Below are 15226 nucleotides of genomic sequence, written 5' to 3' on the forward strand. Positions count from 1 at the left end.
CATGGGGAGCTCCCTACAAGTGGAGGAGGAGAGCTGTTCTTGCTTCACTTCATACCAGCTGGAAGGAGCTTTCCCAAGGGTAGTATGTGAGACTCACAATCTAACAACAGGATCAAAACTCCTTATTAACCCCTTCATGGGATTGCCAAAGGGCTGGGTCAGAATGACCTGGGGCGTATAGGATATAGCCAGCAATGGCCAGGTTACTATAATGTTTTTCTGTTTGCTCAGCCTTGTGCCGCACGTCATACTTAGTGTTTCGGGGACTGGGGATATGTGCTTAGAAACTGCTTTTTCTTTCGATTTTGGTCAGATTGCATCAGACTTTGACCTGGGAGGGTGAAAGCAGCCAAATGGACCACGCAGTATAAGAGTGACCAGTGTCTGGAGTTGGCAAGCTCAGCATCTTTAGAGTGACCCTAGTTTGCAGGGGCTGGAGGACATTGTGGGTAATGCGCTAGCTCTTCCTCTAGAGGCTTGAGCTCCCATTGCATCGCAGAGTAACTACATAGTAGGTAATGACTTTGTCTTTGAATGGGAGTACCCAAACTGCAGTAACAGAGGGTGCTCTAGGGCAGGATCTGGGTGCATCCACAGAGCTGCACAGGGGAAGCCTACATGAGTACTGGCTCTAGTCACGGCTGTCAGTTCCCCTCAGATCCTGTAAAGAACGTTCAGTCCTGGGGTTCCATTGCCACAATGGTGGGTGCAGTCAAAAAGAACTTTAATAGAGTGAGTCAGTAACACTTGTCATTGCCTGTTGTAGGAGATCTCTTATCCCCTCCCTGCCCTCCTCAGGGGGGTACTTTTCTTCCTTCTGGAATTCACATGCTTACAAAAGGTCTGTCCTTACTGAAGTCTCTTCAGACCGTCCGCAGAGGAGCTAGTCTGGAAAGCTGACTTGTATTACCCGTGTACTGCAAACCCCACAAACAAAAGGCAACTGTAGTATATGGCTCTCTCTGAATTCTTTACTGTGTAATTTGGTCGCGGCTCTTTCAAGTCCGAATTGATGCCCGCAATGTGCAGTGACCCGATGAGTCCTCAGGAAAGGAAGAGGCTGAGCAGAAGGGAAGACCGAAGGTGGCTCGGTCGTTCTAACTGGATGTAGGTAGCTGGTTTGGAGACTCTCCGGGCTGGTGTTAGAACGCAGCTTTGCTGCTGCTGTGGATTCTGGCCCTGGCCGTTCCCAGTTCTCTTTCGAAATGCACGTTCCTTTGCAGGTAGAAATGTAACTTTTGCTCTTAGCAATGAGCCGCTCAGTCACAGGTCCTGTTGGTTACTTGTTTCCCCAAACCCTGTCATCTTGCTGCTGTTTTCCAGGTCCTGAGATCATGAGCAAGTTGGCTGGTGAGTCTGAGAGCAATCTGAGGAAAGCTTTTGAGGAAGCTGAAAAAAATGCGCCTGCCATCATCTTCATCGATGAGCTGGATGCCATTGCTCCGAAGAGAGAGAAGGTAAACAAGGAGTCCCACTCCTGCGTTCCTACAGCCTGTTAGCACCAGGACTTGAGTGTAGATGCAGTGTAGATGCATCACGCTAGCCGAGTGCTTGGGTTTTGATCTGAGTTGGGAAGAATCCGAAGACTGGGGCTGGCACAGAACAGCAGGTTTCCTTCGAGCTTGAGGATTTCACTAACGTCAGGCAGTGTTGCTGACCTGCTTCTGTTGGGTCTCTTGCTAATCTGCTGTTTCGTCTCTCTGTAGACCCATGGAGAGGTGGAACGTCGCATAGTGTCGCAGCTGCTGACTCTTATGGATGGCCTGAAACAGAGAGCACATGTGATTGTTATGGCAGCTACCAACAGACCTAACAGCATTGACCCTGCACTCAGGCGATTCGGTAACTGAGTTTTGCTGCCTTTTTGTTGGCGCATCCAGTGCTTTGTTACAGGTGGTACTGGAGTGTTCCCCGGTTAGGGCTGTGACATGATTGATTAGACATTAGCATGTGCCCAATAACTTTGTAGGTCTGATTAACAACTTGCTGACTCATCTCTTCAGAGCTCATGGGAAACTCATTCCTGGCTTCCAGCATTTGGTATCACACTTCGTGCTGCAGGGTTATCAACAGCAGAAATTGCAAAATGCTGTAATGATAGCTAAGGCAAGCCTCTGTCTGAAGTAGCCATTTACTATTAAACAAAATTCCACTGGAAACCTTGAGGGTGCTTTAAAGACCATCTCTAGTAGCTGGTCACTTCAGACAGGTTCATCCCTTAACTTGTAGTAAGCTCCAAATTCTCGTACCTTAAATTTAGGTGTTGAGACCTGTCCAGTGAACTTTCAGAACTGTGTGCCAAGAGCGAGTGTCCAGTTTGCATGAGCAGTTTCCGCCAGGCTGCAGCTGCAGACTAGTGGGACTTGCATGGGCAAACGGCCAGTTAAACGCACAACTAGCTGTCTGAGTGCACCCGTTTGGTGATACTGTGCAGTTGTGGCATGTTTACATTTTTGCATGTGGCTATTAATTTTTATTGCAGTGGCGGCCGTCAGGGGCCGGGGCTCCTTCATGCTAGGCACTGGAACACCCTTCATACATAGCTTAGATACTACAGCGATAGGCGTTGCAGAAGGTTATGAGAGAGATTTAAACCTGCCTCTGAATATTGCAGTAGTCCCTACGGCTGTGCTGTGCACGCATGGGTAGAAATGGAAAAGGAGTCCTGCTGGTAAACAATGTGTTAATGCAGCAAAATGTATACAGCCGGAAACAAAGAATGTAAGCCAAATTTATGGGATGGGTGACTTCTATCCTCAGAAGCAGGGACTCTGAAAAAGTTTTGGGGGTGATGGTGAATAATCAGCTGAACATGAGCTCCCAGTGTGACTCTGGCCAAAAGAGCAAATGGGATCCTGGGATGTATCCACTGGGGAGTCTGGAGTAGGAGCAGAGAGGCAATTTTCCCACTGTATATGGCACTGGTGCGACTGCTGCCAGAATCCTGTGTCCTATCCTGGTGCCCACAGTTCAAGAAGGATGTTGGTAACTTGCAGAGGGTTCAGAGAAGAGCCACTAGAACGATTAAAGGCTTAGAAAACCTGCCTTATAGTGACAGACGCAGAGTCCAGTCTGTTGAGCTTAATAAAGAGAAGGTTATGGGGTGATTTGATTACAATCTAGAAGTATCTAATGGGGAACAAATATTTAATAAAGGGCTCTTCAGTCTAGCAGGGAAAGGTCTAACGTGATCCAGTGGGTGGAAGTTGAAGCTAGACAAATTCAGACTGGAAATAAGGGTGAGAGTAATTAACCATCGGAACAACTTACCCAGGGTTGTGGTGAAGTCTCCATCACTGACCATTTTAAATTCAAGATGGAATGTTTTTCTAAAAGTTCTAGGAATTACTGTGGGGCAGGTCTCTGGCCTGTGTCCTACAGGGGGTCAAACTAGATGATTGCATTGGTCCCTCCTGGCCTTGGAATCCACGTATCTGTGGTGCTGCTTCTTTCAGAAACAGAGCAGTGCTGGGGAGGGGGAGACTTACCTTCACAAAAGCGTAAATCACTCTAGAAGAATGACTGAACCAATCAATGCTCCTCAACATTTGGCAATCCTGACTTCTAATCAAATCAGTGCTCTCACTTGCCCTGACGGGCTGAATCTCTCCCTCACTCTCAGATCTCTCTTGGGTTTTTTAAAGCATCCATCACTGTAGTTCAAAGTACTGGGACCTCCTGGAACACATGTACAGTCCTCATTTTGCTTTTCAGTGGGACCACAGGCAGGGGAATGCTGTAATCAGAGCTTACCTACTTCCAGAGAATTCGGCAAAGTGTGTGTTTTGTGCTCCTCAGGTCGCTTTGACAGAGAGGTAGATATCGGTATCCCTGATGCCACCGGCCGCCTGGAGATTCTACAGATCCACACAAAGAATATGAAACTGGCTGACGATGTTGATCTGGAGCAGGTTGGTAGCATGCTTTCTGGGAAAGCCTTGGTTGTACCAGCACACCGGTGTTCTCATTAAGGAGTTACGTAATGGATGAATTGTTGCTGTTATGGTGATGTAATTTATCTATGCGATTGATAAGGCAGGAAACTGGATAAGCAGGGAACCTTTGGCCTTAATTCTACTCAGCCAGCTTGTGACCAAAAGTCACTGCCATGTGAAAGTGGCGTGGCTGCATAAGAATGTATGAACGGTCCGCATTGGGTCAGACCAATGGTCCATCTAGCCTGGTGTCCTGTTTCCAACTATGGCTGGTGCCAGGTGCTTCAGAGGGAATGAACAGAACAGAGCAATTACTGAGTGATCCATCCCCTGCCGTCCAGTCCCAGCACCTGGGCTTCGGGACACCAAGAGCATGGGGTGCATCCTTGACCATCTTGTCTAATAGTCATTGAAGGACCTATCATCCAGGAACTTATCTGATTCTTCTTTGAACTCACTTATACTTCTAGCCTTCCCAACATCCCCTAGCAATGAGTTCCCCAGGTTGACTGCGCGTTGTGTGAAGAATTATTTCCTTGTGATTGTTTTAAACCTACTGCCTTTTGATTTCATTAGGTGACCCCTAGTTCTTGTGTTATGTGAAGGAGTAAATAACACTTCCTTATCTACCTTCTCCACACCAGTCATGATTTTACTGATCTCTCTGGTATCCCCCCTTAGTCACACACCATTGATTTATATTGTGACGTTATGATATTTTTGTCTTATTATCTGACCTTTTTCTAATGGTTCCTAACATTCTGATGGCTGCTGCACACTGAGTGGATGTTTTCAGAGAACTATCCACAATGACTCCAAGATCTCTCAAGTGGTAACAGCTAATTTAGACCCCATTATTTTCTATGTAGAGTTGGGATTTTGTTCCCCAGTATGCATAAATTGCTTAGGCCAGTTGGAGGAGTGTTGTGCTACCATATCTTCAGACTCCTCATAAGACGGCCAACTCGGGAAGCCAAGGATTGAACGGACCACAGACTGAGTTATCTGAGTGTTTGGCAGTGGGCACGAGAAGTGGTGCAGTGCGCTTGCAGTGTCGGTCCTGTGGATAGAGGACACCTATCTCCAGGGCTGTCATTTTGCCCCCTTTCTGAATTAGTCCTAGCTCCAATCCCATATGAAACGTAGCTTCTCCCTGCCTGCTGGCTGGGGTGCTGTGTGCGCCTCCTGAACTTACAGCAAAGCACCAAGGTTCCTGTCCCCCAGAGGGTTACTGCATGTCTTGCTGGCTGTACTCTTGGGCAGAAAAGTGGGGCCCAAATTCTGCCAGTGTGACATGTTTGCGCATGTCCCGGCAAGTCACGGCTGATGCATTGCTTTCAGGTGGCCAATGAGACCCATGGCCATGTTGGTGCTGACTTGGCTGCCCTTTGCTCCGAAGCTGCTCTTCAGGCCATCAGGAAGAAGATGGATCTCATAGACCTGGAGGATGAAACCATTGATGCTGAAGTGATGAATTCACTGGCCGTGACCATGGATGACTTCAGGGTAATGCAGAAATGCTCAGTTTGCTGCTGGCACAAGTCTCTCTCTGGTCATTACTGTCTTAGAACAAGTGAACGTAGCATGTAATTCATGTGTTACCCTTTCTCTCCTGGTGCTAGTGGGCTCTGAGCCAGAGCAACCCCTCAGCTCTGCGGGAGACCGTGGTGGAGGTGCCGCAGGTTACCTGGGAAGATATTGGTGGTCTAGAAGATGTCAAGAGAGAACTCCAGGAGCTTGTGCAGGTGAGGGCTGGTGTGAGCAATTCCTGGCTGTCAGCTAAATTGCTTAATTAAAAAAATCTACTGAGAGATGCCAGTGTGGGCTGCAAATGGAGAGGGTTTACCTAAAAAGGGTTTCTGATCAACCTTAATCTCACAGGCCACCTCTTCCCAAATATTTTCACGTGGATTCGGATTTCCTCACACTTGACTGTAAACTTCATGCTGCTTCCTGTCAGTTTTAACAGTGTGGTGTGCACGGGAGGAGGGGAGGGGAGGGCTGTGCACATACTTTGGGGACAGACACTTTTCTGTCTTGTTCTAAGTTGCGTCTACACTGAGCTTTCTTGGCAGATCTTGTGTTGGGGTTAGCAGTGGTGGAAATGCTATTGTGGGTGGGCATTCTTGTGCTCTTGTGTCATGTAGATGGAGACCAAGAGTGGGGAAAATTGCTGAGGTCTCAGTGTAGCTAAGACCTTCGTATCCAAGAAACTAAATGCCAAAAGCAAGTGCTGGCTCTGCGCTGTCAGGGCGTGTGACGTGTTTGATCAAGGGCTTTCTACTATTGTGAAGCTTTTCCTACGAAGAGATGCTGGAAATGCTCTGCTCTATTAGCCCTGAGATGCCAGGATCAGGGCGGTCTTGTCATGCCCCTATCTTTGGCTGCAGATCACTGTCTGCAGGGCAGATGCTGAAGACCCATCACTGCCCTTTTATGAAATATAAATTGGAGACTCTTATCCTGTCGTGTTCTCTAGTTTTAAGCCATCCCAAGTTAGTGTTAACCAAAAGCTATCCCCTAGCCCTGGTGAACTGGTGGGACTGTCCAGTTTCTGGTGGACATCACTGTCTCAGGAGAGAGACCCTGGCTGAATGGGCCACAGAGACTGAGCTTCCATCTCTCCCCTCTAGCGCAGTCCCTGCAGGGCAGAGATGAAGCACACTGGCAGGAAGCTGGCCCTGCTGCTAACCAGGCAGTGCCTGGCCTGGGGATAAAGAGGCTCTTCGGGCCCCAGGACTGTTGATGAATGGCGTTAAACATTGTCTTGAAAACTGTGTTAGAATCTAGCAGTCCGAACCCTTCAAGTTCTGGAGCTTTAGCCTCTCAGCTGGCAGGGTCAAGGTGTGATCCGTTGGTCTGGCTCATTCACTGAGGGCTGATGCTAGATTTCTCCCTTCTCTAGTATCCTGTGGAGCACCCAGACAAATTCCTCAAATTCGGCATGACTCCATCCAAAGGGGTCCTGTTTTATGGGCCACCTGGCTGTGGTAAGACACTGCTGGCTAAAGCCATTGCCAATGAATGCCAGGCCAACTTCATTTCCATCAAGGGGCCAGAGCTTCTCACCATGTGGTTTGGGGAGTCAGAAGCCAACGTGCGTGAGATCTTTGACAAGGTAAGTAGCTTTGTTTCCTATTAAGGGTTTTAATGTTCTGTCCCATCTCCCCAGAGCATCACCTGTGCTGAGCTGGCCCCAGTGCTATCTTGATTTTGTCACATGGTCAGGTGTTGCCTCCTCGTGTCGTGAGCACACCCCATGTTTCTAACGTTAGAAAACTAATGACCCTTCCCAATAATGCGAGTCACATAGATGTAATAGACTTGCTCCTGCTACTCCCTGAGCCTGTTGGACGATAGATGCTCAGATATCCTGGCGATGGGTGCAGGGTAAGGACCAGAATAGAAGGGAAGCAGGGTTGTTCAAAGGTAATCCCCCACCCCCATAGAACTCTGTTACATGGGACGTCCCATTAGCTACTCTCAGCCTTCTAGAAACCTGCTGAAGGCTGGTTTGTCTGGCAGGCTCTTGTTTTCAAGGTCCTCGGTCTTGTCCAGCAATACACCCAGCTTAGGGAGGCCACCCACCTTCATGAGTGTCTCGTTCCTCAGTGGAAATGTGAGCCTCTGCCCGAGCTGCATGCTCGTCTTGGGAGTCTGCTTTCGAAGCATGTTGCCTGCTGTGGGAATGGGGAGTTGCAAGGGGAGTGAAATCTCATGTAGGAAGAGTGCCAGTCGAGCCAGAATACTTCCCAGCTTTTCTCTAGGCCTGGGAGTTTCCAACGTTCTGCTGGTTAACGTTGCTCCCAGTTCTTGGGGAAACACCTCCGTCTATTGAGCGTAAGTGTTTGTGATGTAAATCTGGGACAGCCAGAGAGCCGCTTGGCTAAGCTGCCCTGAGGTCCAGCAGCATTCCAGCACCTCTCGGTGTATGATGAGAGAGGGCTTTTATTTGTCTGCCAAAGGCCAGGAGATGCTTCAGGAGAATTCTAGTGTGATCCTGGCACTTGCTGTTAAGTGCACAAAGGAACTGTGTGTGTTTGCCTTGTGCAGGCCCGCCAAGCAGCACCCTGCGTGCTCTTCTTTGATGAGCTGGACTCCATTGCAAAGGCTCGAGGTGGGAACATCGGTGATGGTGGGGGCGCCGCGGACCGTGTCATTAATCAGATTCTGACAGAGATGGATGGCATGTCCACCAAGAAGAATGTCTTCATCATCGGTGCTACCAACAGGCCAGACATCATCGACCCGGCCATCCTGCGCCCTGGCCGCCTGGATCAGCTCATCTATATCCCCCTGCCTGATGAGAAGTCACGAATCGCCATCCTCAAGGCCAACCTGAGGAAGTCCCCCGTTGCCAAGGCAAGGCCTGAGCTCTTTGACCAAGGCTGTGGTGTTCCTGGGGTCTGGTGAAAATGGACCCCAAAGGAGCAAGGGGAACGGCAGAGAGGCCACCGCTGCTGTTAGCGCATGAGCTCCCGTCCCTGCTGCTGGGGGAGTTTGGAGTCTGCATGCCAGTGACTCCTTGGGTGTAAGGGGCAGCTCCCTAAAATACAGCCACCCTTCACGGGGCTACCCCCCAACACCTCTAAAGCCTGATTCATTGCGTTCTGGGAAGGGGACGAGCTCAGGTTGGTTCGGTTCTCCGTTGTGAACACGAAACGGGACAGGGAAATCAAGCGAGAGCCACAAAGGTTAATTGACGGAGCCCGTTTACTGAGCTCAGGCTGTGGGCAACGGGGCCGCAGGGCCTGCCTCAAGGAGGCAAACCAAACAGAGCAGCCCTGTCCAGGAGCGAAGGGCCCACGCTGGGCCAGTGCTGGGGTTCCCTAATACAGAGCATATCTTCCCTGTGGGCTACGGCTGGCTGGCGGGTGATAACTGAAATGGTGCATTGCTCTGAGCAGCTTGGGGGGCTTAAAATAAGGTTCTTGTGCCGTGTTTATCTCCGTGCCCTCTGGGGTATCACTGCTGCACTCTTTGCAAATGAGACCCTGGGCAGTCGCATGACCCGTGCCCTTCCTTACCCAAGGGCGGCATTTCCCTAGCACTCTGGCGCTGAGCTGGGCTTCCACGCTCCCCACGGTCCCCTGTGGCTTTGCAGTTCTGATGCTGTCACACCGTGAGCCAGTGGCTTCGGGGCTTTGCTGGCTGCAGCCTAATGTTGCTTCAGGCGATCCCCAGCACTGACGTCTGACCCCCGGAGCCATGCTGCATCCAGCTGCCTTTCCTGGTGGGGAGAGCTGTACTAAGGCACCTGGAGCTGCCTGCCCAGGTTCTGGTTGGGCACATGTGGGAGGGCGGGCCTGCCTTTGCTCAAAGCTGAGCTGTAGGGTCTTCCCGCTACTGGCCAATTCTAGGAGGGCAGCCTGTTGCCTCGAGGGCACATGACACCTTGGTATTAGCTGGCAGTGTAACATGTAAAGAATGGGCCGTCCTGATCCTCCCACAGGATGTGGACCTGGAGTTCCTGGCGAAGATGACCAACGGCTTTTCAGGAGCTGACCTGACCGAGATCTGCCAGCGTGCCTGCAAACTGGCCATTCGCGAGTCCATTGAGAACGAGATCAGGCGAGAGCGCGAGAGGCAGACCAACCCTTCTGCCATGGTGAGTGAGGCTGCGTCTCAGTGCCGCTAGAGAGAGATGGGATGTGGCTGTCTCCAGGCTGTTGGCACAGGTATCCCCAGGCACCCCAGAGAGGTGGGCATTCCCCAGCCACGGAGCAGGGCACTGAACGTGGTCACGTGAGGTGCCCTTCGCAGCAGGTGGGTTCTTGGCTCTTGGCAGCCCAAATGCTGGGCTGATGTGGGAGAGGGCCAGGCTTTCCCACTGCCAAGGGGACTCTTCCCTAGGGTGAGGTCACTTCTCTGCTGCAGTTTCCCCTTTCCAGTTGCTCCCGCTGGCTGTATCGGAGCATTACCCAAAGCAGAGCTCTTGGGTGCTTGGCTGGGGACAAAGTGCTGTTTTCAGTGGGAGCTTGGGTGCAGGGTGAGCTGTGGTTCTGTCTCTGCTCCGTTGCAGGAAGTGGAGGAGGACGACCCGGTTCCGGAGATCCGCAGGGATCACTTTGAGGAGGCCATGCGCTTTGCTCGCCGCTCTGTCAGTGACAACGACATCAGGAAATACGAGATGTTTGCACAGACTCTACAGCAAAGCCGCGGCTTCGGCAGCTTCAGGTAACTTGGGGGGCAGGGGCTAGCGGGTCGCTAATGATGAGCAGCTTCAGCTGTGTCCTAGTGTTTGGGGAACTGTGTTCTGTCTCCCCAACTCTCCGTTCCCCCAGCAGTGCCGGTCGGTCAATTCCTGTCAAAGCCACGTGCTGTTAAACAGCAGCTGGGCCCACCCCAGGGTGGGCTGCACTTGGGTGGCAGGCGCTTTGTAAAGCGCTGTGGGACTTTCTTGGAATGCCGGAGCTGTAGGTCTCAGTTTCTGCCTGCGTTTAAAAAAAAACAAAAACAACCAAACTTATCAGCAGTGTAAGCGGAGAGCACAATTTCCTCCGTTTGTCTCTGAGCCAGGGGACTGGTGTGGCGGGGAAGGCGGCGGCTTTTGGGTGGAGCTTGACTGGTGTTTCTCTGCTCTCCCTTCCCGAAATGCTCTGTGCAGATTCCCGTCCGGTAACCAGGGTGGCGCTGGCCCAAGCCAAGGCCCAGGCAGTGGCAGCGGGGGGAACGTGTACAGTGAAGACAATGACGACGATCTCTATGGTTAACCTGCGGACCAAACTCCAGACCAGGCCATGTTGTGCAGGGAAATTCCAGCGTTCAGTGAACTCTCGGCTTCTTCATTCCTCAGTCAGAACAGTGTAACTGCACGTCAGACTTTGTACAGGGGTGTCTGTTGCAAACACAATAAATTACAAACCGGTGTCGTTTGGGAGGCAGACAGTGAATTAACCAGGAGGGGAACTGACTTAATTTCTGAGAAATTTCTGTTCTAGTTTATGTGGCAGAATCAGCAGCTTTAGCAAAGGGTACAACGCTAGCCTGTATAAAAACCACAAAAATAATAAAAAAAACAAAAAAATTCCCATAAAATTCCAACCAGGCCACAGCCCTTCCTTTGTGTGACATGGCCGTGGCGTAGCCAGCTCTGTCACCTACAACTTCTGCGTCTGCCTCACTTCTCTGGCCTTTTCACCCCCCTTCCCTGTGCTTGGCTGGGAAGATCTAGCTGTGTTGACGCAGTGAATGTTTGGAAATAAACTTACCCACTCGCAAGCGGTTTCTAACCCAACCCCAGAGAACGTTGAGTAAAAGTGGCCCCTGGGGACCAGCAGGTGCTGAATGTTCCTTCTCAAAGTGGGTGTGAGGCTGCATCTCTCTTCCCAGCTGGGACCTGTGTTGGGTGCAGTGTTGTGGCTCATGTCCCTGTCTGTCCTGTGAGCTCCCATGGGCCAGCCTTTCTGAATGTCAGCCTGCTGGAGATGTGACTGCCTGCACCCCCAGTTAGCTGGCTGGGTGCGATGCATCCCACTGGGTGCTCAGGGGCTGGGAGTGCAGCACCTCCGGCCCGTGGACAGGAAATAAAGGAGGGTCATCTTCCTTGATGCCCCAAAGCAGCTCTCCTGCGTTTGTCAGGCTGCAGAGCAATTCGTACTCGCAGAGGGACCCGCCTTCCCCTTGGCCTGAAACCAAACCCAGCCAGGCCCTTCTATGGCCGGGGAAGGGTTTAGTTCTTTGTTGCCAACCTCGCTCTCATTGTTCCTCTTACCAGCCCACCAGGGCTGTCCTTTGGCTTGGGCGTCCTTCCCCTGCCTGGCTTGTCCTCCCCTCTTCCAGCAGCGCAATGAGATGGACAAGCCCTGTGTCCCCTGCTGCTTCCCTTTGCAGGGCCTTAGCTGGGGAAAGCACTGGCATGGCCTGCCCCTTACAGTGCATGCCATGGGGTGCACTCACTGCTCCCCCATCTGCACCAGAGGGCTGGCTGCGATAGAGCTGGAGAAGGGTGTGGCTCCTACTGGGCTCTGGGTCTTGAGTTCTTCACTACTGCGTGTGCAGAAAGCAGCCTCTGTTTCTCCACAACCCTGAGGCCGTGAGCTTGGACACTTGGTCTTTGCAGTTCTAGAGGAGAACCCGCCCTACGGTGCTGAAAAGCTACAGAGCCCAGGCGTAGCCCCCTGCCCTGTTCAGTCCCCTTGCCCCATGTATGCCCACGGTAGCGTTCATGGTTCAGGAGAGGTTTGCTAAGCAGCAGCCTGCACTGTTGGACACATGGTGCTGGAAGGTAGCTGGCTGTAAAGGAGGGGGGCTCGTCACACAGTTACCTGGCATGTTTGTGATGGGGAGGTGGGGGCAATGCAGGCTGAATTCAGAACCACTCCTGGCGTCATGAGTATGGGTGTAGGACAGCTGTGTTCCTGCACTTCCCCACACAGGTCCACCGTGTTCAGTGCTGGGCAGCAGGGGGGGGCCCCAACAATGAGCAGGTGCTGTGCCCAGCTAGCCTAAAGCAAGCTGGGGGAAGAGAAAGCGCTGTGATAATGGGCTCAGGAGCTGAAGGATGCAAACACCAAGGAGAAAGGATAGGGGCAGGGTGATGGTGTGGGTGTACTGGGGAGCAATGCAGGGCCAGTGAGAGCAAACGGAGCTAGAATAGCATGCTCCAGGTTGCAGGCTGGCAGTAAGAGTGATCAGGTTTGGGCTAGTTCCCAAGGCTGAGGTGGAAGCTCAGGGCATTTAAATTAGGACACAGATCTGTGGACCGGACTGCCAGGAACAATCCTGCACTGCCCCTGTCTGGCTGCTGGCACGGCCCCATTGACCTTTTCCCCAACCCAAGGAAGGGGGACAGGCCACGTGGCCCATATCCTAGCACGGATAGGGTGATCAATAACAACCCCCATGGATCTGTCAAAAACGAGGCATAGCCAAACCAAGCTATTGTCCTCCTCTGATGGGAACCAGCTACTTCATGGGGCGAAGCAGTAGACGTGAGACAGCTTTTGAGGTCTTTTGACACAGTCTGATCTGAGAGTCTCATAAGCAAACTAGGGAAATACAGTCCAGATGAAATTGCAATAAAATGGGTGTGTAACTGTTGAAAAGCTGTACTCAAAGAATCGTTCCCTGGGGGTGCTCTCAGACTTTGAGGAAGTAGCAAGTTGGGTCCTGGAGCGGTCTGTCCTGGCTCCAGAATTATCAATATTTTCATTAATGACAGGATGACGGCAGAGGGAATATGCTTACAAAATCAGTGGAGAACACCAAGCAGTGAGGGGTTGCAAGCACTTTGGAGGACAGGATTAGACTAAAATGAGCTTGATAAACTGAAGCAGGGGGTCTGAATTCGCTATAATAACAGTCAAGAAAAACAGGTGCAGAGTATGACAGTTTAAGGAAAAATCAAATGCAGAACTACAAAAACTGGCTAGGCAGTTGCACTGCAGCATGGGAGCTGGGGGTTACAGTAGCTCACAAATGGAGCCAGGGGCCAAAAGCGTGGAGCTGGGGTTAAGGCAAGAACAGTCAGTCAGGGTGTCATATGTAAGGCCTGGGAGGTCATGGTCCCACTCTCCTGGGCACTGGGGAGGGGAAGGGAGCAAGGGCACTGTGGGTTAGATATTAGGAAAAACTTCCAAATGCACAGGGTGGTTAAGCACTGGAACCGGCTGCTTAGGGAGCTTGTGGATACTCCATCATTGGAGGTTTTTAAAACCACGTCATAACACAAGAACTGGGGGGGGGGGGGGTGTCACCCAATGAAATTAGTAGGCAGCAGGTTTAAAACAAAAGGAAATACTTCTTAACACAATGCACAGTCAACCTGTGGAACTCCTTGCCAGAGGATGTTGTGAAGGCCAAGACTATAACAGGGTTCAAAAAAGAACTAGATAAATTCATGGAGGATAGGTCCATCAATGGCTATGAGCAAGGATGGGCAGGGATGGTGTCCCTAGCCTCTGATTGCCAGAAGCTGGGAATGAGTGATGGGATGGATCACTTGATGATACCCTGTTCTGTTCATTCCCTCTGGGGCACTGGCACTGTCAGAAGACAGGATACTGGGCTGGATGGACCTTTGGTCGGACCCAGTATGGCCAGTCTTATGTTCGAGACACACCCATCAGGGATGGGCTACATTTCCTTGGTCCTGTCTATGCAGGGGGGCTGAAGTAGATGGCCTCCTGAGGGCTGGCTGGCCCTACATTCTGTGGGGCTAGTCCAGCTGTACCGGGTTATCACTGAGGTCCTCCTCTGGGACAGCACCTTGGGTTGCCATTGCTGGGCTCACCGCAAGACCCCTTACGAAAGGTGGCTGTGATGGTGGGCGCTAAAGGAGCAGAGTTGGTGGAGAAGAGCTTTGTGTGAGCTAGAACACTCCTCTCTCTCTCTCACCAACACAAGTTGGTCCAATGAAAGATATAACCTCACCCACCCTGTCGCTACTATCCTGGGACCCATGTAGGTACAGCAACACTGCGTACTCATTAGAGAAGCCATCTGTAGGTCAGGCTTTAGGGCCTTCAGGGCTCCTGCCTGGCCAGCATCTGGTCCCGGAGGGAAACGTCCTTTGTAGTTCATCTTTGTCACGCTCCAGCAGCTTGGGACCGGAGTCTACTCCCATTCTAGGAACTGACATTACATACGTTGCAAACACCTTTCACAGGCTCCCAGCCCCAAGGCTACTGTGAGCCAGTCGGGGGTGAGAAGCAACATTGCCATGGACCAAAAATTGCCTCCTACAGCCAGTGACCAAGTGAGCTGGTTTTTATCACAGCAGAAGATGAAGCCAGGTTCCTCAATGCGCGGTATTGGGCCCAGTTTAGAGAGTGGAAAGAGGCAGGGAGCAAGCAAGATCTGTGGACGTGCCTCCCTAACCTCCGCAGCTCTCCCCTGCAGGACCGACCCAAGCTACACGCCGGGTAACTCACGGTCTTGAACTTCGTTTACCGCAGTAACATGTTGTAAGGTAAAATTGTAACCCTGCTGCTAGACATTACAGGAGCCTAAATTACCTTTCAGCTCCTGCTCCATGGGCAGCCGCAGACCAAAAACCTGCCACCGGGGGAGTGCACTAGATACGGGATGAACAGTACAGAAAACTGTATACAGTACTTTTATATAAATCAAAGGATGGCCAGGGAGACTCCAGCCTGCTCACTACTGCCCTGCGCTGCTCACCCCTGTCGGCACGAATGCTACTGTGAGGTACAACAAGACTCTGGGACTGAGGGAGTTGGGGGGTGAAGCTGATGTTCTTAGCTGGTCTTCCATCTCAGCTGGGGTCCCTGCCCTTGGCCAGACACAGCCTGCAGGTCAATGCCTGGCTGTGCGGCTGGGGAACCAGA

General features: G+C 51.5%; 1 protein-coding gene across 1 annotated transcript in view; it reads left to right on the forward strand.

Moving 5' to 3' along the window:
* VCP (valosin containing protein) overlaps window positions 1–10832 on the forward strand; it is a 32842-nt gene extending 22010 nt beyond the window's left edge. The window contains exons 8-17 of the mRNA XM_073343325.1: window positions 1324–1457; window positions 1707–1842; window positions 3799–3911; window positions 5277–5441; window positions 5558–5680; window positions 6841–7053; window positions 7989–8297; window positions 9388–9543; window positions 9958–10112; window positions 10543–10832. Coding sequence (XP_073199426.1) covers window positions 1324–1457; window positions 1707–1842; window positions 3799–3911; window positions 5277–5441; window positions 5558–5680; window positions 6841–7053; window positions 7989–8297; window positions 9388–9543; window positions 9958–10112; window positions 10543–10648 — 1610 coding nt within the window. The 3' untranslated portion in view covers window positions 10649–10832. The remainder of the gene's footprint in view (window positions 1–1323; window positions 1458–1706; window positions 1843–3798; window positions 3912–5276; window positions 5442–5557; window positions 5681–6840; window positions 7054–7988; window positions 8298–9387; window positions 9544–9957; window positions 10113–10542) is intronic.
* Window positions 10833–15226: the final 4394 nt, after the last annotated feature.

This window comes from Lepidochelys kempii, chromosome 5 (genome assembly GCF_965140265.1).
Source record: "Lepidochelys kempii isolate rLepKem1 chromosome 5, rLepKem1.hap2, whole genome shotgun sequence".
Classification (NCBI taxonomy): domain Eukaryota; kingdom Metazoa; phylum Chordata; order Testudines; family Cheloniidae; genus Lepidochelys; species Lepidochelys kempii.